The sequence below is a fragment of the Sinohyriopsis cumingii genome, chromosome 9, assembly GCF_028554795.1.
Source record: "Sinohyriopsis cumingii isolate HCF-2022 chromosome 9, ASM2855479v2, whole genome shotgun sequence".
Taxonomy (NCBI): Eukaryota; Metazoa; Mollusca; class Bivalvia; order Unionida; family Unionidae; genus Sinohyriopsis; species Sinohyriopsis cumingii.
This window is the reverse complement of record NC_142969.1, coordinates 21,886,582-21,911,105: the sequence shown is the minus strand read 5'-3', so window position 1 is coordinate 21,911,105 and position 24,524 is coordinate 21,886,582. Positions and strand designations below refer to the sequence as shown.

General features: G+C 34.8%; 1 protein-coding gene across 1 annotated transcript in view; it reads right to left on the bottom strand.

Annotated features, from left to right (window-relative positions):
* The window catches only part of LOC149791376 (FAST kinase domain-containing protein 3, mitochondrial-like), a 41,846-nt gene that overhangs the window by 5,258 nt on the left and 12,064 nt on the right, over positions 1–24,524 (bottom strand). Inside the window, exons 3-6 of the mRNA XM_089969930.1 lie at positions 20,082–20,228; positions 15,531–15,638; positions 8,863–8,938; positions 5,800–5,914 (exon numbers count right to left, since the gene is read on the bottom strand). Coding sequence (XP_089826056.1) covers positions 5,800–5,914; positions 8,863–8,938; positions 15,531–15,638; positions 20,082–20,228 — 446 coding nt within the window. The remainder of the gene's footprint in view (positions 1–5,799; positions 5,915–8,862; positions 8,939–15,530; positions 15,639–20,081; positions 20,229–24,524) is intronic.

Genomic DNA, 24,524 nt, shown 5'->3' with positions numbered 1-24,524 from the left:
TACTTTGATCGCATTCCTGGACGGAATGGCGATAAGATGGGGGTCAAAAGTGCAAGAAGTAGACTGCTGCAGATTTGAAAAAATCTGACAATAGTCCTTGCAGTTTCTGCTTCAGGTGATATGCTGCCTCTAACAATTTTTCATGGTATGAGAAAGCTAATGTAGTAAGATCCTGAATTTTGTAATACTGGAAACTGTTCCCTGGCTGACCACATCTGTCTCTGGCTGACCTAGTTTATCACTGGCTGACAACATTTGTCTCTGGTTGACCTAGTTTATCACTGGCTGACCACTTTTGTCTCTGGCTGACCTAGTTTATCACTGGCTGACCACATTTGCCTCTGGTTGACCTAGTTCATCACTGACTGACAACATTTGTCTCTGGTTGACCTAGTTTATCACTGGCTGACCACATTTGTCTCTGGCTGACCGAGTTTATCACTGGCTGACCACATTTGCCTCTGGTTGACCTAGTTCATCAGTGGCTGACAACATTTGTCTATGGTTGACCTAGTTTATCACTGGCTGACCACATTTGTCTCTGGCTGACCGAGTTTATCACTGGCTGACCACATTTGTCTCTGGCTGACCGAGTTTATCACTGGCTGACCACATTTGTCTCTGGTTGACCTAGTTTATCACTGGCTGACCACATTTGTCTCTGGCTGACCTAGTTTATCACTGGTTGACCAAATTTGTCTCTAGCTCTCAAGCAAAGGAAGTTTAAAAGAACTACGTGTCTAAAAGCCAACTTTAACAACGATACTGGAATTATAGCTTATCAATTTAGTGCATTCAAACATAACAAATTACATCAACACAACAAATTAAAACAATACAACACCTACAGAGATATCAGAATATTACTCAATCAAAATATCATATGATGTTCACAGAATGATTCAAGATACACTGTAAAGCAACAATTCATTATTCATGAGCTACAGCATTACAATGGTTTGAAATAACTTCAAGCTCTATTACATAAACATGGAGAAATGACTACCCAAACCTTAAATCATAAAAAATCAAATTATCCAATTGTCAAGTACTAATATGACTTCAAATCACTATTTGTCTGGAAAGTGTGTTGAGGCACAACACTAATTACTACATCAAAATAAGTATATACATATGATCACAAAACGTTTATTTATGTTTCTATGAATGTCTGCACAACAGCATCAAATGATTTCTGATATGTGACCAAGAACATGAATAAGTAAAAACAATATATGGAGAAAAAAAACTCTTTTAATTAAAAGTGTAAATATCAGTCCTAACTAATATGCATGATATTTACTATTTATAATATTATGTTACTATTTTTAATATTATCTTATTATTTATAATATTATCTAGTACTTTTATATTATCTTATTATTTATAACATTATCTTAGTATTTTTAATATTAACTTATTATTTATAATATCATCTATTTATAATATTATCTTGTTATTTTAAATATGATCTAACTATTTATAACATTAACTTATTATTTATCATCCTATCTTATTAATATTTTTAATATTAACTTATTATTTATAACATTATCTTACTATCTTTAATATTAACTTACTCTGCTAATGATGTTATATCATTTGTTATTGAATGGAAAGGAACCTAATATCCAATGAATGCGACATGTCACAGATGAATTGAGAAGGATTAACACAGAAAACTTAACATATTAATAAGCTGATTATTAAAAGTACATACACTAGATTATAAGGAAAATTTCTTATTTTATTATGAAAGAGATCTCGAGTGACTTTACACCATTAAAATATCTCAAAGAGTTCAGGAATGCAAAAGATTTAGGATGGCATTTCACCATTCAAAGACCAAATGTCCCAGAAAATAGCATTAACATCTAAATAAATCTCTGTAATACAAAAATCTGCCTACCTAAAAAGAAACAAACTGTTTTAGATTGGGCATTATGCAACATTTTCTTTTACCAATGATTTCCACTTGCGCTCTACATTTTGCAGTTGTATTCACCTTTTTTTGTTCCACAGGTAATTGTTTTCATACGTGGACTATGTGTATAGTATAATCTTCATTTGTTTACAAAATGTTTATCTACAAGGATAAAAAATAACACCTCAACTCTGAAGAAAATCTAATGATAACAATTCATTTTTGTAGGACTGTGAAACAATTTCAATATAAAACATACAGAATTTGTTGATTATTTTATAGACAAGAACTTTTTGGATTCAGATTAGATTGTTTGCAGATACACATGGAACGAATGTACAAAGGAAATTTGAACTTGAAGCCTGCATGATGTCATTACCATTAACCAATCGGAAAGCATCTTGCATTACACAATGTCAACAATATGGTGAGTCCCATGAATACCTATATAATCTGAGCAATAAAGAGTCAATGAAATTAAGTATGTAACACTGGATCAGATTCTTTGATGTATATGCATAGTTCAGATTATTGCAACTTAAAGAAATGTGTACAAATGTCAAACTTTATGCTCAAAATACTCAAAATCATGTTATAAATAACATGCGAATATAATTTGACTTTTTTAACGTAGCTTTAACAATTTTTCAGTCATATCATTACAATGTCTGCAGTGTGGCAGTTTACAGTGATGTGTAGCACTGGAGCATCATGCCGCAGATATGTAGCTTGATGTCCCACCCAGTCACATTATCCTGACACCAGGCCAACCAGTCCTAACACTAAACACTAATGCTGAATGTTTAGTGAGGCATTTTGATGTCTTTGGTAAGACGCGGCTGGGGTTTGAAACCATTACCTCAAGCATCCAGGGCAGATGTTCTAACCACAAGGCCACATAAGCGGTCTTCTAAATAATATGTACATAAGGTTATCAGATTCACTTATTTTCATTCCTTATCACCGTACATATATCCCTGCACTAAAGAAAAGATCCAGAAGACTAAGACTGTATCATTCTAAAAATACTCCTACATTAAAGCAATTGATCCAGAGTGCCAAGACCTCATCATCCTACAATATCCCTGAACTAAAGAAAAAGTTCCAGAGTAGCTGGACCTTTTCATCTTAAAAATATCCCTCCACTAAAGAAAATGTTCCAGAATAGCTGGACCTTTTCATCTTAAAAATATCCCTGCACTAAAGAAAAAGTTCCAGAGTAGCTGGACCTTTTCATCTTAAAAATATCCCTCCACTAAAGAAAATGTTCCAGAGTAGCTGGACCTTTTCATCTTAAAAGTATCCCTCCACTAAAGAAAATGTTCCAGAATAGCTGGACCTTTTCATCTAAAAATATCCCTGCACTAAAGAAAAAGATCCAGAGTAGCTGGACCTTTTTATCTTAAAAATATCCCTGCACTAAAGAAAATGTTCCAGAATAGCTGGACCTTTTCATCATAAAAATATCCCTGCACTAAAGAAAATGTTCCAGAGTAGCTGGACCTTTTCATCCTACACATATCCCTGCAATAAAGAAAAAGATCTGGAGTAACTGCACCTTATCACTCTTCAAATATCATGGTACTAAGCCACAAATTCAAGTGCCCATGAAAATAAATGACACTACAGTATATACAACTGACAAAGAGATCATACACAAGTTTTTAAATGAAAATATTGGTTAGAATGTGAGAGAAGATTTAGAATCAATGGTTAATATGTCCAGTACAGTTCAAATTAATGTTTGCTTTTTCAAAACCATCTATTTTTATGTGATCAATCAACACGTTAATTTACAAGAAAACCTCCCAAAACTAAGTCTTCTCACATTAGTATCTATACAATGGAAATGAAACCTCAATCTTTATACCTTCAATATTCTCAGGCAATATTTATGAAATCTGAAACAAATACTGAGGTTCAACTTAACAGTCTTGTATTTTGCACTTGAATTTATTTAAAAAATAATAAAGAGGCTGAAGTGGACCCAAGACTGCTTGATGCTGCCAGGATTTATCTCCCCTTCCCATTAAAATAAGAAGGGAGTAAAATTGGGGATGGGAAGAAATAGCTAAGTTCAAAATTTATCTAAAACTTTAATATCCACCTTTCTTACTGCTCAACTCTGTTTGGGCTCTACTAAAAATCCTTCAGTTGAGTTGAATAAACATTAATCTGTTCCTTGTTTCTAAGTCTAATCGGGTTGCTATGTATGTATAATGCTCAGTGTTGAGAACTTCATTTCTCTGTCTGCTACCTACATTTGCATAGCTAGCTTTAACAACCTGGGAAACTGTTCTTTGTGGTTGTCATGGCAATTTCTAACAGCTTATAAGTATTGTCACTTGTATAACTCTGCTCAAAAATAAGATTTTTCACTAACATGACCTGTGTCAAAATTTCACTTTCCTGAATCAATGCTTGCTGACTATTATGTCAGATTTCTTATCTGTTCCATAATAGTGTATTAGTGTTTCAAGTCCATTAATGACACATTCTTTATCAGAGAGGTGTTTTAATTAAATAAATACATGTATCCTTACTTTTTAATTTATTTTTAGATTTTTGTTTATTCAGTTTATATTAACCCTTAATGTCCTATAAAAATCTGGTGTGTAAGTACTTAGAAATGAAATGAAAACTGCACTCTACTTCAAAATGCCTGTATTTTATTTAGGCTTGGTATTCTCCATTTCTGCATTTTGAAATACTACTGAATAGGGGGTTGACTGGTATGTCATCTACTTTTGTCCATCCAACATGTACACTGGAACTGCATTTAACATCATTTTAGGGCTCAAAATCACTCATTGGAATTTCCAGTAATACCTTCCCCGCTCCTAACAACTGATAAACTTCAAAACTTTCAAAATCACTGTCATCATTGTTATCGTCAGCCAGTATTTGATGAACAAAACTGTCATCAAAAGATAAACGATGTTGGGAGTCAGCCATTTTGGGTTTTTTAAGATAGCTAATAATTTAAACAAGCATTTGTAAAAAATGCTTGATGAATGGAAGGTTAAAACTATGACAGAATGTTTGTTCCAGGGTGAGATGTACCAATAAAATTAAATGTAACAAACATTCATACCAAGAAGACCTGGATGTATACAGTTGCAAACCTGAAGAAAAAAAAAACTGTGATGTCTGCTATGAGACCGTTAACAGCAGTCAAACTTATGTTGCAGCAAGCACTTTACAGGTTAACAGTGAAATGAAAATTTTATACTGTGCAGATTATATTTTTAACTAATTTATGGGAGTTCTCAGATGTCGCTGCTTTCCAAGAGCACAAATTCGTACAAGTTTTATATGATCTGTGCACCCATGCACTATGGGAGGATCTCTGAATGTGCCTGTAAAGTCTGGTGATTTCAGCTGAGAAGGAGTAGCTTTAACAAACATGTGCTAAAGGATACTAGTGCAGATGAAAGATCAAAGGCCATTGCAAAAGTCTTATGACCCCTTATGTTCAGTGCATAGGATGAAATACTTGTATTATTTGCTATCTTTTACTAATAAGATGGAACCTCAGGTGGTTGATGTGCTTGTAAAAAGTGAATTTTAGTGAAAACAACCAAACATTGTTTTAAAAAATGCTCAATCAATCACGATGATTTATTTTTCAAAGAAGAGAAATGCTGATTATATTAAAGAAATAGCAAATTAGATGGCAGACCATTCTTTGATTGGCTGGATAACTCCAGACAAATTAGATGGCAGACCATTCTTTGATTGGCTGGATAACTCCAGACAAATTAGATGGCAGACCATTCTTTGATTGGCTGGATAACTCCAGAGTAAGAACAATCTTTGTTATTTAATCTAGCGAGGACATGGCATAAAATGCCATTCAATTACAACATACTTACCATGATGACCTTGCAATTCAATTTCTTCAGCCATCTGACATAGGTAGCTGGCTCCCCCAGAAGGTGTCCGGTGTTGACACAATAATAATCAGGTGACACAACCAATATGATGCACCTTATGAATAAAATATGAAAACATGAACTTTATTACAATTTATTTTCATACATTTTGAAAGAACTAGAGAGATGGTGAGCAATTTGCTCACATAAATATGCCCCCCACCTCCCCGCATTCAACCACTACCCCATGGAGATTAAACTATAGTTTAAAGAAAGCAAATTAATGTTTTGAAAATAGTACAAGTATAATCAGAGTTCAAAATGCACATTTCTTCCTGATAAGGTTATATGTACAACACTTCACACCAATCAAGTTGCTGCGTTCAGACAAATAAGTTTTTTTTTTTACTGCAGAATGATTAAGCTCAACAACAAGGATAGGCATGTAACACTGACATTAAACATAAAAGCTGATTCTATTAGTTACTCTTCATCGAATTTTTATACTTTATTCCGTTTATATCACACCAAGCTTGCCCTGAAATGATCTAGACATTATTCAACAAAGCTTACTCTTTTCATTCTCTTAGGGTATTTTTATGGTCATAAAATGTTATGGTTTTCTAATGACATAAATATGAGTGAATAAAGATGAAAGATTTTAATCTGAGACATGACTTATTCCTATTTGTTGTTGTTGTTGTTGTGGGGTTTAACGCCATTTTTCAGCACACGATAGGCTATACATGACAGCCAGTATTAATGGTGGAGGAAGAATCCGGGAAAACCCCGGAAAGAACCACCGACCCATGAGAAGCTACTGGCAAGCTTTCTCACATACCAACATTGGCCAAATCCAAGTCTCGAACCCACGCAGAAAGAGAGGAGATGGCAGTGATCCGTAACGGACAGCGCTTTAGACCACTCGTGACCCCTTGTTCCTATTTAACAAGTCTTCTGCATATATACACCCAATAACAGGCTCCTAATCTAGCACTGACCAATTTGTTCCCCTTCTCCACTATTAGATTATGACTGGAAAGTCATTAATGAATTTATGGTAATGATCACTTCCAACTTTTTCTTTCAAACATTAGCTCTAATCCTGACAAACCAATTCCATGCTTGAAATTAAATAATGGCAACTGGGAACAGATTGAAATTCTTTTAAATGCCAGAATTCAGTGATATTTTCAAGGGCATAAAATGACCCATATATACTGTTTACATCTATTTTAAAAGAAGTTGCAGAAGAATCCATCCCAATCAATTATTTATAAGCAGTCCACAAAATCATAGCTCAATAAAAGTTTTAATGACACCTACAATCAATGCAGACCAGCACTGACACAATTTAATTATGACCCAACAAAAATTTAGAAAACTATCGCATATTCTGGGTTTAAAGCTTGTTCCACAATTAAAGACTGAAAGTTGTTGCTGTTATAGGGTTTAACGCCATTTTTCTGCACAAGATAGGCTATACATGGTGGCCAGTATTAATGGTGGAGGAAGAACCTGGGAAAACCCCGGAAAGAACCAATGACCCACGAGAAGCTACCGGCAAGCTTTCTCACATATCCACACTGGCCAAGCTGGAGACTTGAACCCATGTAGACAGAGGTGAGATGGCAGTGAGCCGTGACAGAAAGGGCTTTAGACCACTCGGCCACACGGGGCCCCAAAGACTGAAAGAGGAAATCAGGGAGAAATTATGCCTCCATTCTAAATGTTTGCTGCTCTATTGAGAAATTATGGAACTTGGTATTAAAAATCAATGGCAAGTCAAATGCAAACTTGCTCCAACATGTAAAAGTAAATAACAAAAATAATATGTCTAAGACACTAAAACAGGCTTGCTGATACTTTTTCTAAACATTCTTTGTCTTGTATCTACTCATCCAAAATTTATAAATAAAGTATGAAGAAGAGCTTTAAAATTCACTTATAATAAACTGGAAAAAAAGAGTATTTACTTGAAGATTGACTCATACACTGTATTTACTTGAAGATTGAGTCATACACTGTATTCATTTGTAGATTCAGTCATACACTGTATTCATTTGAAGATTCAGTCATACACTGTATTCAGTTGTTGGTCAACAAGAGCACAATGAATAGCACATTGTACTCCTGCACTATGTTTTACAGTCCTCTAGACATAGTGATGTTACATTTTTTGCTGAAACCATTTTTCTGTTTTCAGTCAGTGGTCTCTACATTTGACCTTTAGATCCCAGGATCAACAGGCTTCTTCCTTAAGCTACCTAAGTTCAAGCCATCTACAAAGTTTTGGCATGGTCTATGATGTTTGCAGAAATCATTTTTATTCTTTCAGTGACAAAAGTTTAAGGAGTATCTGAAGAATGGATGGATTTAGCACCAACATGTTAAAGGGGAGATCACTCCTGCATGATGCCCATCTACATGGGCAGATGAACTATTGCATTTACACTGCTAAATATTGGGTTGGGAGGACTGGAATAAATATCATACTCTTAATGACTGGATAATGTATCTGAACGTGACATTTGTCTGGAGCCATGAAGTACCATTTGTTGATGGCTTGACCCGGACCATAAAGCTTGGCCTTTGGTCCGTTAACAACCAGCTGTAGCAGATCATGCAGGATGGAAGTGTCTTGAGCCAATCTTTGTTTTCTTTTAATTCTGTTTACAAAACTGAACCTTTCTTCACATGATGCAGCTGAGACAGCAACATAAGCCATCACTTCTAGAAACTTGTAATTATTTACAATTTTTTTAAAATAGCTATATTAAATATCACTGGAAATAATAATTAATAATCCAAACACAGGATACCCAGCGAAGTGGGGGGAAAATAAAAGGAGGTACGCTCACCATGTAAAAAGAATGACATTTTTCCACTCACAAATTGTGAGCTTGCCAGTGGGATTTTCGAGGGTTGTCAATAGCTACGTTATCATTTATTACATACAGGTGGGGAAAAGATTTGCTTTCATGAAAATTTCCGAAAGTGACAAACTTTGAATTGACCGTGCACACAGATTCTGGTGTTTTTATGAAAGAAGAATTTGAATACCTGGTGATATTATCGTCATTTGTGTATTTCTCTGGATATACACTCTCTCCTGAATTATTCACCCATACCACAAAATCTGTAAAGAGAAACCTCATTTAATGATGATTACATGTTAAACGCTTGTGTATTTAGCTTTCTGGATAAATGAGGTTAAAAAAAATCTATCATTACTGAAGAATTTATGGATTGGAGTGCATCTTCTTAATCAAACATCTATCCCCAAGTAAGAGTCATTACAAAGAAAAGTGCTAATTGTACTCGCTTATAAGTCAAACCCTACTACAAACAACATAAACCCAAATCTGTCATCACATGTGCTGGTAGATCTGGGTTTTTGCAGTTTGTTAAGAGTAATAATTAGAAAAACATTTAATCTTATCTGCCAGTGCATTATACAAATGTAGATAGGGCCTATATTGTTTGCAGTTGGGCATAACTTATAAGTGAATATATATGGTATCGATTGGAGAAAGTATACTTTAACAAATTGTTAATGTTGTTATTGTTGTTGTTGTAATAAGGTTTAATGCCATTCTTCAGCACAAGATAGACTATACTTGGTGGCCAGTATAAATGGTGGATGAAGAACCCAGGGAAACCACAGAAAGAACCACTAACCCACGAGAAGCTACCAGCAAGCTTTCTCACATACCCACATTGGCCAAGCCCGAGACTCGAACCCATGTAGACAGAGGTGAGATGGCAGTGATCCATAACAGTGAGTGCTTTAGACCATTCAGCCACTCAGGGCCCCCCAAACTGTTAATAAAATAATACCTGAATGAGAATTTGTATGTACTGAAAATCATAGACATCACTTATGATATCATGACCACAAAATAATGTCCATGCCAGTGAGTGAATTTTTTCACACAATTACTGAAACCACCTTGGTTTCCCACAATTATTGGAACCATCTTGGTTTCCCACAACAGACAGTATATAGAGCTGATTTATGGCAGGTCATAAATGGCTACAGATTAGATTTTTTATACTTTCTAAATTACCCAATAATTTTCTTTTAAAGGACTATTACTGACATTAATAAAACTGCATAAGAATTATTATTTTTCATTATTAAATAAGAGATAAAAATTGGAAACCATGTCATTTTACACCAAATCTCTCCCTCAGTTCCTAACACTATGGGACCACGCCAGTGGCCTAAGTGGATAGAGTGTGTGCCTCAGATGTGGAAGGTCACAGATTTAAACCCCAGCTGAGTTATACCAAAGACTTACAAAAATGGTACTAGGAGCTGCCTCACTTGGCGCTCAGCATTAAGAGGTTAGTGTTAGGACTGGTCAGCCTGGCAGGATAATGTGATATTGTAGTGATATGACTGGAAAACTGTTAAAGCTATGTTAAAAATCCAGATCACACACACACACACACACACACACATACAAAGCACTATGGCACAAGTTATCTGCATGCTTTAACTGATTCATGACACATACAATTATTATAAATAATAAAATCAGCTAAGCACCATGAAGGATGCATAAGGAGGTACGCTGACCAAGTAAAATGTCACATTCCAATCATAATCTGTTCAAATATTGACCAACTTACACATAAAAAATAAAATAATATTGTTTGTGTGTGTTTGTTTGTGATTTGGATTATTAACATTGCTTTAACTATTTTTCAGTCATATTCCATCGATTTCTGCAGTGTGGCAGTTTATAGTGACACAATTTTCATTTAGTATCAACTAGGCATCATAAAAAGTCTTGTGAAAAATCAAGCATTAATATGGACAACAAGACGACTGCTGTGGCTGCCATACTGGATGTCAGATTGGCACCATTTAATTTACAATAACAAAACATGGATGCAGACAAAGAATGCACTATATATGAACGCTAAATAAAGGTGCTGATATATGCATTGTGGCCAGATTGCTGGGTATAAAACTTTCAAAATATAAAGGATTAGGAACTGAACATTACCTATTTGTCAGTAAATTAGCTTGCAAAGAGTTATTGAAAATTTACCCAAACAACTGACGTTAACTCAAATTTCTTGTATCTTGTAACCCTCTCTCAATTTTTTGGACTTGCCTGTGAGCTAGTGCTTTGCAAATTTTATCTTGCCCAGACTGAATTTGAGCTTGTACCAGGAGTCAGGCATGTGGACTTTAAATTGCTGCATATATACCTACTTAAAAGTTGAGTCCAACTGTAAAGTGCACAGATCTGGGTCTATGCAGTTTGTTAGGAGTAATCAGCAGAATAACATGGACCCTCATCTGCTGCCATATTATGTAATGGCAGATTAGGGTCTATGTTGTTTGCAGTTGGATTATACATATTTGCAAGTATATACAATATATAAAATTCATTCCTGAAGCGCAGTGTTAAATTCTGAGAAATTCATGTTCTCATACTTGCCATAAAACAATGTGTCAAGTGAAAACACAATAGACTCCCAACCTTCTCCCCAACAACATCATCATTTGAAAAACACAGAAACAACAAGTGACTGAGACCTTTCTTTACTACCATACACTGCAAAATTATAACATGTATCACTAAATGATCCCGCTTAGTGTTCAAGAAAAATCATCCTGCTTAGTGCTCAAGTAAAACCATCCTGCTTAGTTTTCAAGTAAAACTATCCTGCTTAGTGTTCAAGTACAACTATCATGCTGAGTGCTCAAGTAAAACTATCCTGCTTAGTGTTCATGTAAAACTATCCTGCTTAGTGTTCAAGTAAAACTATTATGCTTAGTATTCAAGTAAAACTATCCTGCTTAGTGTTCAAGTAAAACTATCATACTTAGTGTATAAGTAAAACTATCATGCTGAGTGCTCAAGTAAAACTATCATACTGAGTGCTCAAGTAAAACTATCATGCTTAGTGTTCAAGTAAAACTATAATGCTTAGTATTCAAGTAAAACCATCCTGCTTAGTGTTCAAGTAAAACTATCATACTTAGTGTATAAGTAAAACTATCATACTGAGTGCTCAAGTAAAACTATCATACTGAGTGCTCAAGTAAAACTATCATGTTTAGTGTTCAAGTAAAACTATTATGCTTAGTATTCAAGTAAAACTATTATGCTTAGTATTCAAGTAAAACTATCCTGCTTAGTGTTCAAGTAAAACTATTATGCTTAGTATTCAAGTAAAACTATCCTGCTTAGTGTTCAAGTAAAACTATCCTACTTCGTGTTCAAGTAAAACTATCCTGCTTAGTGTTCAAGTAAAACTATCATGTTTAGTATTCAAGTAAAACTATTATGCTTAGTGTTCAAGTAAACCTATAATACTGAGTGTTCAAGTAAAACTATCATGTTTAGTGTTCAAGTAAAAATACCATACTAAGTGTTCAAGTAAAACTATCATACTGAGTGTTCAAGTAAAACTATCATACTGAGTGTTCAAGTAAAACTATCCTGCTTAGTGTTCAAGTAAAACTATCATGTTTAGTATTCAAGTAAAACTATTATGCTTAGTGTTCAAGTAAACCTATCATACTGAGTGTTCAAGTAAAACTATCATGCTTAGTGTATAAGTAAAACTATCCTGCTTAGTGTTCAAGTAAAAATATCATGTTTAGTATTCAAGTAAAACTATTATCCTTAGTGTTCAAGTAAAACTATCATGTTTAGTGTTCAAGTAAAACTATCATACTAAGTGTTCAAGTAAAACTATCATACTGAGTGTTCAAGTAAAACTATCCTGCTTAGTGTTCAAGTAAAACTATCCTGCTTAGTGTTCAAGTAAAACTATTCTGCTGAGTGTTCAAGTAAAACGATCATACTTAGTGTATAAGTAAAACTATCATGCTGAGTGCTCAAGTAAAACTATCATACTGAGTGCTCAAGTAAAACTATCATGCTTAGTATTCAAGTAAAACTATTATGCTTAGCATTCAAGTAAAACTATCCTGCTTAGTGTTCAAGTAAAACTATCATGCTTAGTGTTCAAGTAAAACTATCATGCTTAGTGTTCAAGTAAAACTATTATGCTTAGTATTCAAGTAAAACTATCCTGCTTAGTATTCAAATAAAACTATCCTGCTTAGTGTTCAAGTAAAACTATCATGTTTAGCATTCAAGTAAAACTATTATGCTTAGTGTTCAAGTAAAACTATCATGTTTAGTGTTCAAGTAAAACTATCATACTTAGTGTATAAGTAAAACTATCCTGCTTAGTGTTCAAGTAAAACTATCCTGCTTAGTGTTCAAGTAAAACTATCCTGCTGAGTGTTCAAGTAAAACTATCCTGCTGAGTGCTCAAGTAAAACTATCATACTGAGTGCTCAAATAAAACTATCATGCTTAGTGTTCAAGTAAAACTATTATGCTTAGTATTCAAGTAAACTGTCCTGCTTAGTGTTCAAGTAAAACTATCCTGCTGAGTGCTCAAGTAAAACTATCATGATTAGTGTTCAAGTACAACTATCATGTTTAGTGTTCAAGTAAAACTATCCTGCTTAGTGTTCAAGTAAAACTATCATGCTTAGTGTATAAGTAAAACTATCCTACTTAGTGTTCAAGTACAACTATCATGTTTAGTGTTCAAGTAAAACTATCCTGCTTAGTATGCAAGTAAAACTATCCTGTTTAGTGTTCAAGTAAAAATATCATGTTTAGTGTTCAAGTAAAACTATCATACTAAGTGTTCAAGTAAAACTATCATACTGAGTGTTCAAGTAAAACTATCCTGCTTAGTGTATAAGTAAAACTATCCTGCTTAGTGTTCAAGGAAAAATATCCTGTTTAGTATTCAAGTAAAACTATTATGCTTAGTATTCAAGTAAAACTATTATGTTTAGTGTTCAAGTAAAACTATCATGTTTAGTGTTCAAGTAAAACTATCATGTTTAGTATTCAAGTAAAACTATCCTGCTTAGTGTTCAAGTAAAAATATCATGTTTAGTGTTCAAGTAAAACTATCATACTAAGTGTTCAAGTAAAACTATCATACTGAGTGTTCAAGTAAAACTATTATGCTTAGTATTCAATTAAAACTATTCTGCTTAGTGTTCAAGTAAAAATATCATGTTTAGTATTCAAGTAAAACTATTATGCTTAGTGTTCAAGTAAAACTATCATGTTTAGTGTTCAAGTAAAACTATCATGTTTAGTGTTCAAGTAAAACTATCATACTAAGTGTTCAAGTAAAACTATCATACTGAGTGTTCAAGTAAAACTATCATGCTTAGTGTATAAGTAAAACTATCATGCTTAGTGTATAAGTAAAACTATCATGCTGAGTGCTCAAGTAAAACTATCATACTGAGTGCTCAAGTAAAACTATCCTGCCTAATGCTCAAGTAAAACTATCCTGCTTAGTGTTTAAGTAAAACTATCATGCTTAGTGTTTAAGTAAAACTATCATGCTGAGTGCTCAAGTAAAACTATCATGCTTAGTGTATAAGTAAAACTATCATGCTGAGTGCTCAAGTAAAACTATCATGCTTAGTGTTCAATTAAAACTACCATGCTTAATGTTCAAGTAAAACTATCATGCTTAGTGTTCACTTACACTATCATGCTTAGTGTATAAGTAAAACTATCATGCTGAGTGTTCATGTAAAACTATCATGCTTAGTGTATAAGTAAAACTATCATGCTGAGTGTTCATGTAAAACTATCCTGCTTAGTGTTCAAGTAAAACTATTATGCTTAGTATTCAAGTAAAACTATCCTGCTTAGTGTTCAAGTAAAACTATCATGCTTAGTGTTCAAGTAAAACTATCATGCTGAGTGCTCAAGCAAAACTATCATGCTTAGTGTATAAGTAAAACTATCATGCTGAGTGCTCAAGTAAAACCATCATGCTGAATGCTCAAGTAAAACTATCATGCTTAGTTCTCAAGTAAAACTATCCTGCTTAGTGTTCAAGTAAAACTATCCTGCTTTGTGTTCAAGTAAAACTATCCTGCTTAGTGCATAAGTAAAACTATCATGCTGAGTACTCAAGTAAAACTATCCTGCTTAGTGTTCAAGTAAAGCTATCCTACTTAGTGTTCAAGTACAACTATCATGCTGAGTGCTGAAGTAAAACTATCCTGCTTAGTGTTCAAGTAAAACTATCCTACTTAGTGTTCAAGTAAAACTATCCTGCTTTGTGTTCAAGTAAAACTATCCTGCTTAGTGTTCAAGTAAAACTATCCTACTTAGTGTTCAAGTACAACTAACATGCTGAGTGGTCAAGTAAAACCATCATGCTGAGCGCTCAAGTAAAACTATCCTGCTTTGTGTTCAAGTAAAACTATCCTATTTAGTGTTCAAGTAAAACTATCATGCTTTGTGTTCATGTAAAACTATCCTGATTAGTGTTCAAGTAAAACTGTCCTGCTTAGTGCTCTATTAACATGATCTTGCTTGGTGTGCTACTATTTTTTGTGTAAGTGATTTAATATTTCAATTTGGATTTAAATTTTCCATTAATTTTATTCAAAATTAGACAATATCACTTTTTATGGTGATACTATCTCTCTGAAGCATGCTTGGATCAAGTATCTTGTGCTCCGTGGAAAACTATTCACACATGGAGAACTATTCACACATGAAGAACTATTCACACATGCTAAAAAAATGGAAAGTTGTGGGTTTATTAAGGCTTGCACTGGCATTATGTTAAAAAAATGTACATTTATTCAATAATGAGTGTTAATTGAGAGAAACATTTTGTGTTATTATGCTTACCAAGATTCCAATTACTTGGCCAATTGTGGATTGAAGAAGCTGTATCTCTGTACATGCCAGTTCCAACAAGGCCATCCAATGATCTACTAATCCTTGCATACATATAAGCTGAAAAAGAAATGTTAATACCGTAATACTGACATGCCTGTTTAGCAGATAAAAAAGCAAATTTTATCCAAGGCTACAGCACCATCATAAATTACAGTCTTACAGTTTTTGTCCGCTGTTATTTTGTGATGCTGTCCTTACTTACAGATTGCAGTCTTAAAATTACCATGTTATTCACTACACTGTTCCTGCAGACTCAAACATATTCCATGACTTTTCCAAAAGTTATTCGGAGCTATTTCATAAAAGTCAAGGACCACAATATCTTGGATTGTAAAGTAAAATTATTTTGTTGTGTTCGAAATAAATATTTAAATCAGTGTTTGGCGAGACCTGTAACAGTTGCAGTTATAACTTTTTGGAACTCCAATGTCAGAAATTCCATGACTTTTACAAAATTGTTTTAAGGCTATGAGAAATTCCATGACTTTTTAAAGCCTTTGAAATTAATTTTTTAAGTTCCAAATTTTTTTCAGGATTCCAGGACCTGCTGGAACCCTGTCAATAGTCACCTAAACACACTTTCCTTGTGATGGGTCTTTCTTTTTTAAGGTGCCCCTGGATATGGGGTGAAATTCAAGCTAGAACAAAAGTGTTGTTTTGGTGTTTTATTGTAGCTTACTAATCTAATATTAATAAATTTGTATGTAATATGATAACTTCATTTCCCTCATAAGAAAAAATTCAATTAATGAAGAGTAGTATAGTGGGATACTTAAGGGACAATAAAAATCCCAGTCAAAAAGGTCATGGAAATGTTTGGAGACAAGGGGAGTTTAACATGGGGAATTTTAACATGGGTGGGACTATAGAGGGACAAAAAAGTATTGGGACTGTATAGGGAATATAGGAATGGAACAGGTGGGGTGATGTCACGGTACTGAGGATTGGTAACTGTTGCATGGAGCTGACCTCAATCAGAGCAAACAGTGGGGAAAAACCTAAAACGCTTGGCAGGACATAGACATATATAACACATACAACATACATACAGACATAGATGGATGAATATTAATCTATCACACAAACAACTATACAACCCACACATTTTTTTAAGGCAAGTAAGCAAATCTTTTCAAGGCATGAGTGGCCCTGAAAAGGGCATTTGGTTTTATGTTAAAATCATTCCGTTAACATAGAGGGCATCACATAGGTCTTCTTCTCTTCCTCAAACGTCTTCTGACTTCTGGACTGTAGATAAGGACTCTCTTCAAACAGCCTTGTCTCTCCACACAGATTCTTCTTTTCCAAATGCTCATATCGGTGATCCGGATAATTGTCCATGATGATTTCACATACATAAGTCCATGTGGAACAGCATCGATGATACAAGGGTAGATGATTCTACGTTCGTCCACATCTTGTGATAAAAACAGGTGAAGGGAATGAAATGAACTGCTGTTATTTATAGTGGAAGAGGGGATCGAAACAGACTGAGTTCTTTCACCAATCCTAACACACGTTACAAAATTCAGTCACAGTGCTGAGTCTGTCTTCCAATCTGAAGAGTGCGGTCTGTGATGTCACATTCCCAATATAGATGCACTAGTGTCTGTGTGCAGTAAATTCATGCAAGAGTTTTCAAACATGACAGAAACTAAGAAGACGTTGAACTGGAGTGCACCAGCCATGGAGATGAGAAGCGATGGTATAGCAGCGGCTACCAAAGTCAACACATTCCTGCTTCCAGAAGAGGTCGATTTTAATTGGGATTTAGTCGATTTTCTTTCTTTTTGGCACTAATTTGTTCCAGTACCAGTACCTTCACCACTTTCTTCTTCCTTACCACATGCTGAGAATTTCAAACAGAGACAGAAAGAAGAACTGGAGAAATATTTACAGCAGCAGAAAGAAGCAGAAAACAAGCTTTTCTCCTTCAACAGCAACAGCGAGAAGAAGCAAGAAGGAAATGACAGGAAGAAGCAGCAGTGAAGAAACAAGGTCTAGGAGAGGAGGACAGTGAAAGTCAACTGGTGATAGTACTCTTAGCAGAGTTAAGGAATCTGAAACAAATGTATCAGACTTCTTTAATATGACCCATGAGAAAAAGACCTTCCCGAGCCAAGCAACCCAGCATTTGGCTCAAAGACATGGCCAAGTAACTCATCGAATCTTTAAAATGCACTTGTTCCACTTGCATGGAAATGAGTTTGGCTCCATTCAAAGTCACTTTAGGACGTTCTGTACTTAGTTCCATTTAGTATCTCAGAAGAAACCATCCATCATATCTCGAGAAATTTTGAGCCATTACTGTGGCATGGCGATGAAAATCTCCATAACATTTGATGTCCTCTTGGCTCCAGGTCTCGTCGATGGTGTCTAAAATTCATTGGGTGAAATTGGCCAGCATGCTTGGTCCCCGAAAGATTTTTCATGTCCTCCAGGAATCTTGCTGCAGTGAAGGCAATGACTAAAGATAGGCTCTTGGATGCGCTTCTCGCATGCTCGATGAGCCAAACAGAAATTAGGAATGTGAATGCTGGTCTCATGCATGCTTTCAAAATCAAAAAAGATGAAATTTCCTTTCTTCTGATCATCTTCCTGTTTGGAATGGTATTTTTGAATGCAGCATTCATGTTCCAAATCAATTTGTACGAGGACGGAGGAATGCCACCCGTTTGCTGTACCAAACCGATGAGGGGAAAGAAGAAGAAATCAAATACTTGGATGTGTGTTCACTGTATCCTTACATGTGTAAATATTGTCACTTTCCAGCAGGGCACCTGCAATTGATGATGGAACACATCAACGTGGACAACATTCGACAATACAAAGGCTTGATCAAGTGCAAAGTCTTGCCTCCCATGGACTTGTACCATCCTGTTTTACCTCACAATTGCCAAGGAAAATTGATGTATCCTTTGTGCCGTACTTCACGTCTGTGCTTGAAGTATATAAATCATAGCAGTCGTCAGTCTGGCTACCCCAGAGTTAACATAGGGAGATGAATTTATTCAGTAATTTAAAAGACAGTTGGTACTGGATGGTGGATGGAGACTATGTTGTGGAAAGGCTTGCTGATGAATGGAAGTATGTAGGTAGCCTAGACTTTGTGATCAGTCTGAAAATAGCTAGAGATCTGATTAAAGACATGATAGAGGAGGAAGTGGAGAAATTAAGAGGATTCATTAAACCAAAATATGTTAGAAGTGGAACATTGAAGGAGATACTTGATGGTGTCATCAAAGTCAGGTGCTTTTTAGAACAAATACAGAATTTTACAGAGTGGTCTTTTGTCAAGTGGGGATTAGACCAATTAAAGAAAGCTCAAGAAATGATGAGAAGGTGCTGAAAGAGGAAGTGAAGAAGATAAAAGATAACTGGGCAAAGGAGAGAAATGACAAAGAAAACAGAAAGAAAAAAGAAGACTTTGAAAGACTGAATCAAAAATGGATCAAGGTGCAGGAAAAGTTTAGATCCATGGGACATCCTGACTGGAAGCCAGAGAAGGAAAAGAAGAAGGGAATAATAGAGAAAGTGAGGAGATGGTGGAAGAAGTGGAGAAAATAGAAGAACCCAAAGGCCCTTGTCAGGGCCACTCATATGCCTTGAAAAGATTTGCTTTCTTGCCTAAATTTTTTTTTTAGTCTGTAGTACATGTATAGTTGTTTGTGTGGTAGATTGATGTTCATCCATCTATGTATGTATGTTGTATGTGTTATACCTGTCTATGTCCCACCAAGCGTTCTAGGTTTTTTCCCCGCTGTTTGCTTCAATTGAGGTTAGCTCCTTGCAACATTGTTACCAATCTTCAGTACTATTACGTCACCCCACCTGTTCCATTCCTATTGTCCCTATACAGTCCCAGTACTTTTCTGTCTCCCTATAGTCCCACCCATGTTAAAATTCCCCATGTTAAATTCCCCTTGTTCCTAAACGTTCCCACAACCTTTTTGACTGGGATTTCCATTGTCACTAAAGTATCCCACTATACTACTATGAATGCATGTACAAGCGGTATCTTTTTGGAAATTAAATTTCAACCATTATGAGTGAATTAAGGATTCCATCTGTCAGTCTTCACATTTTACAACTTATTTTTATGTATATTTCATTTTTTTAAAAATTATTTAAACATTTACAATGAAAAAAGAGACATTTATAAGTAATTTTATGAACAAAGACGGACAAAAATGCCTGAAGCTACATCAGTTGTAAGTTTATGCACATTACGTAAGTTTAGATTTATAGGTCAAACTTTACTGTGAAAGTCAGTCATAACTGGAGATCCTCAATGTACATTACTGCACAGACACAGACACTAATTCTGCTACATGTTGTAATTAGTTTGTGTCCTCAAATTATTTTTGCACTGAAACCTTTCTTTACTTAAAAGTCTACAAACTGAAGTTTCTTTAGACACTCACCTAGAAAAAAATATAAAATATACAAAATTATATAAAGTATACAAAATAATATAAAGTATATAAAAACAATGCTTACATGGAATTGCAAATATTTTCTGGCTATGACGCATTGAGGGAAAATAATAATCCAGTGGGAAACTGACATTTGACTCGTATCTGTATGCCATTTGCAGCAACTCCAAAAAATGTTCCGTTCTCAGTCTCTGTGACTCATTTGCAATACCTGGATTAGAAATTATAGTGTTAATCACACAAAAGCCAAGATCCTATGAGAAAGCTGTTTGAGGGTTATTTAGATAATGCAGAAGACAGATCATGATAAAATGCTGAATCAGCTATCTCATAAAAACCCATACCTCAATTTTGCACATCATAATTAAATCAAAGTACTAAAAATACTGATAGTTTGGAGAGAGGAGGTGATACTAATTTACCCAAGATCAGATGAAAGAACATAACTCAAGATGTATTTTTGCTGACCGCTCAGGTGGCCTTCATGGTTAGAGCATCCGCCTTGGATGCATGAGGTCGTGGGTTCACACCCTGGCAGAGTCATACCAAAGACCTGAAAAAATGGTATAGTAGTCCCCTTCTTGAACAGCCCACCTGACCAGCGGCCACCCACTTCTTACGGACAGAATCCCTTGGCACCAATTTATTTGTATTCAAAAGTACCCCTCAAGAACGGCCAACCCTCTAACGCAACCAGTGGCCAGCATATCAGTACAACAATGGAAAATGTTCCCCTCACGAGCAGTCACATTTTTTTCACAACCAATAATTAATTCATATTGTGACATAAGGTAAGTAATCAGATTATCTCTATCGTAGATACATGTTGCCCAATGCCAAGTTTCCGTTACTGAAAGAAGTGTTGACTAAAGTACATGTAACACTAAGATTAACATTATATCATTGTCTATAAATGCTGTCATTTACAGGAAATGGGCTCAACAATGTTATGATAGAGTTTTGGGCTTCATACACCTGTTGAGTCCTTCTCTTTGATGATTACAACCGGACATAATTGTCAAGATCATATCATGGTCAACATAAGCTATAAATAGATTTTGTGCATTAACACACACACAGAGAACCCTGAACAAAACAGGGTACCAGACAAAGACTGAAAAATCAAGTGACAACATATTTATTGCTTCCTTTAGGAAGAAGGCATTTTGTCCACTAGACAAAAGTTTTGTCTGCATAATTAAATCGCATACAGTTAGCAACATCTGAAAAAATCATTACCAAACATTAACATGTCATTATGTAAATGGAGAGGTATTATTTTAGAAGAAAGTCGGTTATTCTACTTCACGACATTACATGAGGTAGGGAGGGCAGACATGCCGAACAATTTTATGTTGAAAAGACTTGAATAAACAACATCGTAACTGATAAGGTTATTCATCAGCAGTGGGAAAATGGTGCAAATGGAAAAAAATTATCTATGTACCAAGATTTAAATGATGTTTTTGAATGGTTTTGCATGACAACAATACCTGCTCGCATACTTATGCCAAGAATAAGAACTATTAATGCATATTCAGTTGAAATAAGTCTGTTATTATAAAAAGAAGAACCTCTTAATAATTGATGCTACTTTAAAACGAAGATATTAAACGAAGATATTAAATGCTTTGAAGTATGTAGCTTTCTTACTACGTACATTTTATATATGTCTCACAAACAATTTAGTCCCCCTCTGGAAAGGCCACTTTCCTGGTGCAGAAGGGGTTGCCATGTAAGAGGTGGACCACTGTACTAGCAGCTGCCTCACTTGGCACTCAGCATTAGGTTAGTGTCAGGATGTGTCAGTCTCGTGTCAGTATAATGTGACTGTGTGTAACATGATGCTACATGTCTGCGGCATGATGTCCAGTGCTAGACACCACTATAAACTGCCACTGCTGACATCGTAGTGACATGACTGATTTTTTTTAAAGCTACATTAAAAATCCAAAATGCTCACACACATGCACACACAGGTATTTGCTGTTCATTGTCCTTTTTACTACTTTAAACATACTACTCTCCCTCTCTTATATATATCTACACACGCACACACACACACATATGTATGTATGTATGTATATATATATATATATATATATATATATATATATATATATATATATATATATACTAAAGTTCTATACTGCTTCTAACACTGGAGATTGTATATCAACATTTGAAACAGAAGAGCAATGATCATGTTGAGTTATTTTTAAAAGCAATGATCATGGTCATTTCCTTCTTAAGCATTTCTGCTAAAGTCATAAATATTGCCAATAGGAAACCAATTTCCAAGCAAGATTACAAATGGGTACAATAACTCACTTAAATGAGTTGCCTCCCTTGAAACAAAAGATTTCATTCAAGAGCATTCTAGTTATACATAGTTACTAAGCTTAGTAAGACCATAGTTACTAAGTTCAGTAAGACCATAGTTACTAAGTTTAGTAAGACCATAGTTACTAAGTTTAGTAAGACCATAGTTACTAAGTTTAGTAAGATCATAGTTACTAACTTTAGTAAGACCATAGTTACTAAGTTTAGTAAGACCATTGTTTGTACCTATTATTAATAAAACAAACTATATTAGGTAAGAAAGAATCGACACAATATCGAAAAGACAAGGACAGACTTAAGTCCATCCAAGCAACAATAAAAACCACCAAGTAATATTTTATCTATCATCTACATAACTGCTTTTGTTGTACAGCGTGACCCTGCTATAGCACGACTGACGGGTCCAAAAACAAGAACCATGCTATGTACTGAACCATTCTGTAACCAACCAGTTCTGTCAGCTGAAGAGAATGATCCATTACCCCACCCCAAAGCAAATTAAGGGGATACAAGTTGGGGGGGGGGAAATACTTGGACTCATTGACACAGCTATCAGCTTGTTCCAGATTTAACAAGTACTACTTAAAATAGTTACTATATGTTTAATATTTATCTGTATGCAAACAAAATCTGCACCACAAGTGTACTCACCAGTCAAATTTCTTTTTGTCCATAGTAGAAATTCCATCAAAAATGTGCATAAAGAATTATTATTTCTGTTACTAAAAAAAAATTGCAAGGTCCGTTCAAATCCTGATCCTAATTTCTTGCTAACACTGTCACACAAACTTATGAAACTGGTGTTTTTTTCTGCTACATTCATATTTGCTGGATGTATCCATAGGGTCTGATTTCTGATAACTAAATGCATAATTCACACATTGTGAGTTTCTAAAAAGAAAGCTGTATTTAGGCTTGAAAAGCACAGCACATGTACTTGGCTGAAAATTGACATGGAAGATCAAAGGTATTTCCTTGTAATGCTCTTGTGTTGAAAATTTAATAGGTGTGTGTACATTCTACATGTGAACTGCCTGAATCCTGGATTTGGGAGTAAACCATTCGACTGTCTGGGTTCAGAGTGAGTTCCTTAAAAAATGTTGAGTCATCATTTTCTAAAGAACAGAGGAAAATATAACTTAAATAAACCAGTATTCACTGAAAAATTTGTTTTATAACTATGACTTTGCTTCACTGCTGAGCAAAAAGCTGGGAATAAAATGTTTGATTATATTAGCAAATCCCTCCAACCCTAAAACAAGCCTACCGGTAAATGGTTTTGTTCCAATCAGTGTTGACAGTGGTGCAAGTTTCCATTGAATACGTAAATGATTTGATGCTAGAAAATAAAAAGGATTAAGATGAAGGGAGGGGGGTTTATATGTGTGACAATAACCAAAACTGCTGACACTTCGATCCATAAACTTGGTTCAGAATGTATATGTATGACGGTTTATTAAGCAGACATTGATAATAAATTGTATTCTCTTAAAAGGGGCTTTATTATTTATAGTTCATTCATAGTTCAATAAGAAGCAGACTTGCAGGCTTTATTATTTATAGTTCATTCATAGTTCAATAAGGAGCAGACTTGCAGGCTTTATCATTCATAGTTCAATAAGGAGCAGACTTGCAGGCTTTATTATTCATAGTTCAATAAGGAGCAGACTTGCAGGCTTTATTATTCATAGTTCAATAAGGAGCAGACTTGCAGGCTTTATTATTCATAGTTCAATAAGGAGCAGACTTGCAGGCTTTATTATTCATAGTTCAATAAGGAGCAGACTTGCAGGCTTTATTATTCATAGTTCAATAAGGAGCAGACTTGCAGGCTTTATTATTCATAGTTCAATAAGGAGCAGACTTGCAGGCTTTATTATTTATAGTTCAATAAGAAGCAGACTTGCAGGCTTTATTATTTATAGTTCATTCATAGTTCAATAAGGAGCAGACTTGCAGGCTTTATCATTCATAGTTCAATAAGGAGCAGACTTGCAGGCTTTATTATTCATAGTTCAATAAGGAGCAGACTTGCAGGCTTTATTATTTATAGTTCATTCATAGTTCAATAAGGAGCAGACTTGCAGGCTTTATCATTCATAGTTCAATAAGGAGCAGACTTGCAGGCTTTATTATTCATAGTTCAATAAGGAGCAGACTTGCA